General features: G+C 35.3%; 1 protein-coding gene across 1 annotated transcript in view; it reads left to right on the forward strand.

Annotated features, from left to right (window-relative positions):
* The first annotated feature begins 2993 nt into the window (after positions 1–2993).
* The window catches only part of LOC144452630 (arylsulfatase B-like), a 12801-nt gene continuing 6670 nt past the window's right edge, over positions 2994–9124 (forward strand). The window contains exons 1-3 of the mRNA XM_078143756.1: positions 2994–3305; positions 7623–7809; positions 8874–9049. Of these exons, the coding sequence (XP_077999882.1) occupies positions 3057–3305; positions 7623–7809; positions 8874–9049 (612 nt within the window). The 5' untranslated portion in view covers positions 2994–3056. The remainder of the gene's footprint in view (positions 3306–7622; positions 7810–8873; positions 9050–9124) is intronic.

The raw sequence follows: 9124 nt of genomic DNA on the forward strand, positions 1-9124 counted from the left end.
AAAATCACATAGTGCATAGAAATAGCATCGTCATTTATATGCATGCATTTGAGTCAGATTTGATCACGTGACAAACCTATGACCATCTGTGACCAAACATTGTAAGCTTAAAATCAGAATATCTTATAGGGTCATAAAAATGACACAAATCGGCAGATCTCGAGTTGGTATTCTGTATTATTAACTACGTAAGGGCTTAGATATATCAAAAGGTTGTGTTATATCTACAAGAGAGTGACTGATTCCTAGAATCACCTCTGCACATTTAGGTAAATTTCGCTCAAGTTTATTGTAATCCTCTTACGATTAAAACGATGGAGTGAGTAGAGAATATAACAGATTTGTAAAATGCGGATATGTTTCTCATCTAACATGTAAACAAATCTACCATCTGTACACGTATGAGAGTGCTCCACGTCAGAATCAAATGATATCTCATCTAATATTGAAATAAACGTAATGCACAAAATTAAAAATTTTTTAAAAAATGATAAATTTTACAATTTAAAGTGCACAAATCTGACTGACGATCTATTGACCATGCGCGTGCTTCATCACCGTGACGTCAAAATCGAACGATGTGTGAAAGGAATGTACTGCAGAAAGTGAGAAATTAAACACAATTATAAAAATGATAATGATAAACGGAAATTTGGCAGATAAAATTCAGATACCCTACAATCACTATTAACATGTAAACATATCTGATAATCATGACCACGGGCTTGTTTCACGTCATAATCGAACGTTGTGTCACATAATGGTGAAATGAACGTACTGTGCAACATATTCAAAAAAATAGCACCAATGGCATTGTAGCACAACTGTACACTTTAAAAAAATATTTATCCACATGCTGATCCATGCTAGGTATAGGAGTTCATTTGCTGAATGTTTATCCAGTTGCCTGTGGAGCCCTGTTGTTACCTTACAATACACACCATCGTTTGGCTGTTGCTAAGGGCGTGGTCATGGTTGGTAGGGCCAATTGTGCCAACATTTTTAAACAACATCTGGAGAATAACATGTCTAGAAACACCTCCATGTACTTTTTGAGATATAGCTTTTTGACTAAAATGCACATTTTTACATTACATGCTCAATAGTTTGTCAACTACACATCCCGAATACATTCCCATTAAATTTCAGCCCTATCTGCTCAGTAGTTTTGGAATTAAAGATTTTTGACCAAAATGACACATTTTAGATCTAATTTACATATTACTGATGAAATCAAACATGCCATGAACAAATCTTAAACTACATACAACTAAGAACGTTCCCACCAAATTTCAGATCAGTCTGCTCAGTAGTTTTTTGAGTATAAGTTCTTTTACCAAAATGACATTTTTCTGACCCAAATCACACACGTGTGATGCGATCATTTTGCTTTGAACAATTTCCCAACTAGACATCAAAGGGAACATACCCACCAAATATCAAAACAATCGGCTCAGTGGTTTTTGAGTTTAAGTCGTGCACAGACAGACAGACAGACAGACAGACAGACAGACAGACAGACAGACAGACAGACAGACAGACAGACAGACAGACAGACAGACAGACAAACAGACATCACTACTGAACCTTATCAGTTCAGTTGTGCTAAAAATGAATAAAATCATGTAGATATACTTCACAGTGTAGTTATAATGTATGTAAATATGACATTTTGTATAAGTCCTCTAAAGCGTCACAGCTGGTCAGGGATCATGGATTAGATCTCACTCTGTCCAAAAAGTGGAACAAGTAGAAAACCGAGGTGTTATATACAAAAGATATTAGTAATTTTCCTGTTTACAACAAAACACTAGGATTAGGCTATTGGAGGGAATTAAAAAAAGTCTTACGTAGACAAATCACACAGAAATACAGAATCTAAAATGAAATGTGATTTTTTATCGTGATTCACTGGTCATTAAAAGAATAACTAATGTTGTTCTATTGTTTTCTCTATGTATGCAGATCAACTCAGGAAAATCTCATTATCGTGAAAAAAAATCAGATTTGAAGATTAAAACAATAGTTGTAAACCCACCCCCACCCCTAAAACTTGATGTGTATCAGGCATTGCTTCCAGTGATTTTTATATAGATAATTGATATCATAAAATATTCGTATAGAATATCAACGTTGAAATTTTAGATTTTATTCAGATTACCATTAAAAAGAACACATGGTGGATTAAGGGTTATCGTTATCATAAAACACTCAACCCCTTTACGACAAACGTTCTTGTCGTAAAACACTACCTCTTTAAAAACATACGACTCTGTTGCGACAATCGTCGTAAAAACACACGACTCCCTTTGCGACAATCGTCGTCGTAAAACCATACCACCTCTTTGCGGAAACCGTCGTCATAAATACACACTACCTGTTCGTTCGTCGTCGTAAAAACACGCGACTTGCTTGCGGCAAAAGTGCAACGTATATTATCCTCGAGAGAATGGGTTTCGGGATCATGCCCAAACAAAAATTAAGACAATACCATAATATCAAAGATCGTATTTCAGAGAGAAACCTGGTCTTTTTAGACTATATATAACAGTACAGTCTGTATAATGTGTTCATCTATATAACTTTAATTGTCTTCAATTACTTTTCAACCTAATCAAACTCTCTCGGGAGTATTCTGACCAACGAGTATATTATCTCTGGGTCAAAGTAATTTTTAAAAAATTAAAGTAAAATAAAACAAAATTCCGACCTATCTATCATATTTTCTGAAGTAATGTTATAGGAAGCAAACATTTTTTTTATTTATGAACTTTAGACGTGTGAGAGACAGTGAGGGTTTAGGAGAACCTTTCTACGTATACCGCAAACCGACATGACCAACGCAATATCGTGTTACATGTACATTATCCATGTACCTGTATATCACTATACGAAATCCAGTTCAGTGACAACAAAAAATTTAATCCCCACCAGCTGAGATGAAGGACATGTTATCACGTGATTGGTATGATCAAACGTTATGCACGCGACTCTCTGTCATGTCTACATAGAACTGATAACATTTAACTTCAAATGCCTGGTGGACAGCATCAATCATGACAGTCACCTCTCTACTTGGCCTTCTTTATTTTCTTATGTTACCCCTAGCATCTGCATCCACACAACCTAACATAGTGTATATTTTAGCAGACGACCTCGGGTGGGATGATGTCGGCTACCACGGTTCCGTTATGAAAACACCAAATATTGACAATTTAGCTTCCAATGGTGTACAGTTGGATAATTACTACATGCCATCCTTATGTACGCCATCCAGGAGTGTGTTACTCACGGGGAGGTACGAGGTAAGAGCTACATTAGATTGTATTTGCTGAAAATTTGATTTACACTGACTGACAACAATTAATGCTCTATTATAGGGTCACCACCAGGCATTTGACAGGTTTATAATTATGCAAAACCAAGAAGTGAACCGGTGATACAAAAACAATCGCACAACGCAAAGTATTCATTTCTGTATCTAAAAATGTACTGTTATCTGAAATATTTAAATTGGATGACTGTGGTTGTATCCTCCCCTTCAACCAACTGAACACTCGAACTTTACCACTATGGATATTTTAACATAATTCCTTCTCTTTCCATTATTCATACAAACGTATTGCCCCCCCCCCCCAAACATACATACATACATACATACATACATACATACATACATACATACATACATACATACGCACGCACGCACGCACGCACACACACACACACACACACACACACACACACACACATACATACATACATACATACATACATACATACATACATACATACATACATACATACATACATACATACATACATACATACATACATACATACATACATACACACATACAAGATACTAGTACAAGAAACTGAATGAATTTATTGGCCCGATAAAACTGAAATTGAAATATGATCCGGTGTGACTGACCCTTCGTCATAATCGTTGAACATGTGTGACCATAATGAAACAATACATGTCAAGTATTGGCAGATAGCACATAATAGGATATATTGATATCGGTCTTGAACATTACATGACAACATAATTTCTGTAGATGCTCCAATTCCCTTATAGTTGCTATGGTTACCTCCATGGCCATTAAAATCGTGTTTCTTTTACCAGTAGAGCCATAAAGGTTATATAGGATTATCATTTTGTTCTGGACCAACTTTTTTCCGATAACTCTACGTCTGGTCTGCTAGATAACGGTTTGTCAATCCTCCGTAATACAGATATACTGAATTATACTATGCAATTGTGAAGTCTCGGCAAGAAATAGTGGATGCGGAAACTGACATCAACTTAAAAAGACAATATAAAACTGTTCTTCCAATCTGTAATAGCTGTACACATGATGAGAAGAAACCAATAACACATAGACCATATGGAAAACAACGGAAAACATAACTACCTGAACTAGACACTCACATATGAAAATATATATATATATATACTACATCCCATTCTACCCCTGATGAGTGAGGACTACGCACCTCACGAAACAGTTCTGTAGGGTCTATAGCATATAAATAGGTTCAAATTTTCAAAACCTGTATATATATATATATATATATATATATATTGACACTGTCCGACAGTCCCACCACCTTCTGTTTCAGGCCCAAAACGGGAAAACAATAACATCGCTACAACGCTACACGTACGTACATCACATTTAAAGTAGAAATCACAGTGATGTCGCATATCTTGCCAGTATCAAGTAGACTTGTTATGGCTGTCATAAATAATCAAATACGTGTGCAAATATAGTTTTCTGTAGATTATAGCCGAATATCGATCATCATCAGTGTAAACAGTGAACAAACACAACTCGTTCTGACACATCGTCTTTCGTACAGCTAAACATAAATGTCAACAACATCTTACAAATGTACACATTAGTTATAGTTACACCACAGTGAAATTTTTTGTCGATTGAATGTTTTAATTCAACTATTGATATAATTTTTGAATGACTTTTGACAATGTGATTTTGAATATTGAACAATGGTTTTGACGTTTTAACTTGTCAGTCTTAATGTGTGTTTTTTTTTTAATGTATGTGTGTAGTTATATGCATAACTGGCATCCATTAACATTCGTTGGTAGTTTCTTGGTAATTCTCAATTTTTCCGATAAAAGTGTCTATAGTTTGTCAAAGAAATGGTTACTGCTTATGTATAACTCGTCATTGACTAATTGTTCCTTACCTGAAAGTCTGTGATGCAATTCTACTGATCGCAATGTGTAAGTTAGTAGTAGTAGTAGTAGTAGTAGTAGTAGTAGTAGTAGTAGTAGTGTAGTAGTAGTAGTTGTTGTTGTAGTTGTAGTAGTAGTAGTAGTATTAGTGTAGTAGTAGTAGTAGTATAGTCGTAGTAGTAGTAGTAGTAGTAGTAGTTGTTGTTGTTGTTATTGTTGTTGTTGTTGTTGTTGTTGCAGTTGTTGTTATTGTAGTAGTAGTAGTAGTAGTGTAGTAGTGGTGGTAGTAGTAGTAGTAGTAGTGTAGTAGTAGTAGTAGTAGTAGTAGTAGTAGTAGTGGTGGTAGTAGTAGTAGTGTAGTAGTAGTAGTAGTAGTTGTAGTTGTAGTAGTAGTAGTAGTAGTAGTAGTAGTTGTTGTAGTAGAAGTAGTAGTAGTAGTAGTAGTAGTAGTAGTAGTAGTAGTAGTAGTAGTAGTGGTGGTGGTAGTAGTAGTAGTAGTAGTTGTAGTTGTAGTAGTAGTAGTAGTAGTAGTAGTAGTTGTTGTAGTAGAAGTAGTAGTAGTTGTTGTTGTAGTTGTAGTAGTAGTAGTAGTAGTAGTAGTAGTAGTAGTAGTTGTTGTTGTTGTTGTTGTTGTTGTTGTTGTTATTGTAGTAGTAGTAGTAGTAGTAGTAGTAGTAGTAGTAGTAGTAGTAGTAGTAGTAGTTGTAGTAGTAGTAGTAGTAGTAGTAGTAGTAGTAGTAGTAGTAGTAGTAGTTGTAGTAGTTTTTCACAATCATTATCTCAAAATAGAAAATTTAAATACGGCAGACATGAGGGAAATATTCGTCCTCGATGATGTCGCACTTATTCGAAATACCGGGAGAATATATTATAATTATTTTCCTAATCGGAACGGGTCTTTTAAAATTCGCGAATCTGGATATATTTGCACACAAAAATAGAATACAGTTACGTAATAGATGTGTTGTCTATGTCAGTTCTACTGTCGAACCTGAGAAATAATGTGATTTCTCGTATCTAGCACATTAACACGAGTTATGACATAACACAGATATACTAAATTCTGTGCCAAATGGTACATTATTATCGTCTCGTTATTATCGTAGCCTTAAATGCTTCATACATGTATTTATGAACTCATGTTGGGAATTACTCAAACAAATGCATGGTGACAGCTTGAACCAGTGAGTGGATTGAGAGTTGAACGCTTTCCATGAGTAAAGAATTTAATATTCAATGTTGGTGACGTCAGCAAGATTAAACAACCCCTTGTGGAATGAAGCAATTGTTAGTATACTGGGTCATATTTTGACAAAACTTAGTGGTAGGTTTGATTTAAGCTCTGCAATTTGTTCTCAATAGTTTGTATTTGCAATGGTCTTCGTATTAACGAAAAAGAACCAGCTGACGATAAGGTTGCCCGAATAGTCAGTGTGCACATATTTACTTTGGATAATCTACTCAATAGAGACTTATTTGTACATCCATCACTCCCTCCAAGACAAAAACATGTTTACTGTTACACGAGCCATATCGTCAGTGATTGAATTATGAAGAGAATTGTGTTAATGTTCTATATGTTGGTAGGAATCACCCCTATGTGTGTTCATATACATAGACGTCTATGGTTCATATCACTAAAAGCGACATGTATACAGACTGGCAAGTACAAGTGTAGATTTTAAGATGAGCCCCGGGAACAAATTTCATTAAAAACCAAATTTCTTCAATTCTCTCCAAACTTGCCATATGGAAGGTTATTGCTGCTCCCTTTGACGCAGTAAATTCTGATTGATTGATTGATTGATTGGTTGGTTGGTTGGTTGGTTGGTTGGTTGGTTGGTTGGTTGGTTGGCAATGCAAATGAACCAATGCATTTTGTAAAACTTTATGGTTGTCTATCTATATAACAAAATGCAATGGATCGTTACCCAAACCATTTGTCTGTCAGTGTATCCTGATCTTAGAGGCTCGGCATAGTCGGGAATTAACTCAGATTGAGACTGGTATTTTCGGTTTACCTGAATCAAATACAACGCATGTGATCAAATAGGAGTGTATGATTGAACATCACACCATATCAAAGTGTTGAGATCATTAAATGATGACGTCACATTTATTTGTCAAGTTTACATACCCTAAACGACAGCTAGGTGACAGTCTCCAGTACACAAGATTGTAGTCTTGCTGCTAGACGTTCGGGCTTTCTTTCGATGCTATAACTATAAGCGAACGTAGTTCGCATGTGAGGGCTTGCCCGATGGATGTTCCATCCTCGATAGCGTTGTTCGGCTGTGTGTCGTATTTTATCGGAAGAACATCCAAGGGCTAGCTGATAGACTAACAAGATTGATGACACTAAGCCAAGGTTGCCAAAATACGATATTTTCGATCTTACTAATATTTCTTGTAGACTCATACAGGTTTACAACATGGAACAATATTGATGATGCAACCATTATGTCTTCCATTGGATGAAGTGACTCTACCACAAAAACTACAACAATATGGCTACTCTACTCACATGGTTGGAAAATGGCATTTAGGATTTTATAAGAAAGAATGTTTACCAAACTATCGAGGGTTCCAATCATTTCTAGGTAAGTTACAAATCGTGTCATATTAACCAACGCGCCATCTCTTCAGTACCTTAGTTCTATCGATATTGAAAACAACATGAAACAAATCGAAAGGTAGTAAAAGTGATTTTCAAATTTGAATTATGGTTTAAAATAATGCTCTCTGAATAAACATTCAAAGTTTGAATACCATGATTCAATCCTGGGTTCTCGCATTAATGTCATCGTATCAGTGGAGCTTTAAGTATTCAATAGGATAACTCGTTTGTACAGGGCAAAGTTGTTTCTATATTCTACTGACAACTGTTCTTCACACATGTTAATCATAATCCGAACCGGACTATCAAGTATTATATCTAGATTGTTGTATGTATAGTACGGTTTTAGTCAGGAATATCCCACGATCGGGATAAAAGTATTTCGTGATCGGGATATAAGAAGTACAGTTTACGTTCTGTATTTATCCCGTGGGGATAAACAATTATATGGTACCTACCGTTGGTTCTAATTCTTTGGGGTTAGAATTATTTCAGATAAAATATTCTGTAAACACCTGTACTGCAAAAACCTACTACTAATACTCTGTATTTTAGGTTTTTGAGAGTAGAAAGTATACATACAGTTTTCACACATGCGCCATGTGGTAGTTACATGCGCCAGAACGTTCAAGGTCATTTATCCCAAACAGGATACAAAAACATTATCTCAATCGGGATAAGTATCGATCGAGGGATATTCTCGACTGATGATTGGATGAGGGACTTTTTCTATTTGAGCCAGTATGGAAGTAAAAGATTTTCTGCTGAAACAACAAAAGCTTGTTGGAAGTTTCGGTTGTATGTATCAAAAATCTACTACTTTCGTTTAGACTTGAAGGTTACCAGGGTGACACAACACAACTTCTAATATTATTTCTTTCCCAAATAAGCTTACATTTCTTCTTTTCTTGCATTCGTATGAATTAACTCAAATTGTCAGTAATATGACATCTAGATTGTTTCACAAAACATGTCACATCTTTCTTGCTTTCAATGAATTGTTCATCCGGGTTTTTTTTAAATCATAATCATTTCCATGGCAACCAGGATTTTACCAAGCCATGGGTGATTATTATCACCATAACGTCAGCACAGGACCGTTTAATGCCTGGGATTTTAGAAGAGACGATGACGTCATTGCAAACGAATATGCCGGTAAATATTCAACCCATGTATTTGCGGAGGAGGCACAACGTATTATAGAAAACCATGATAACAGTAATGTAAGTATAATATATTATTAAAAGTATCATATCAAATTGTGTGATTGAAATAATTATTTTTATTTAAAAAAATGA

This window comes from Glandiceps talaboti, chromosome 23, assembly GCF_964340395.1.
Source record: "Glandiceps talaboti chromosome 23, keGlaTala1.1, whole genome shotgun sequence".
Classification (NCBI taxonomy): domain Eukaryota; kingdom Metazoa; phylum Hemichordata; class Enteropneusta; family Spengelidae; genus Glandiceps; species Glandiceps talaboti.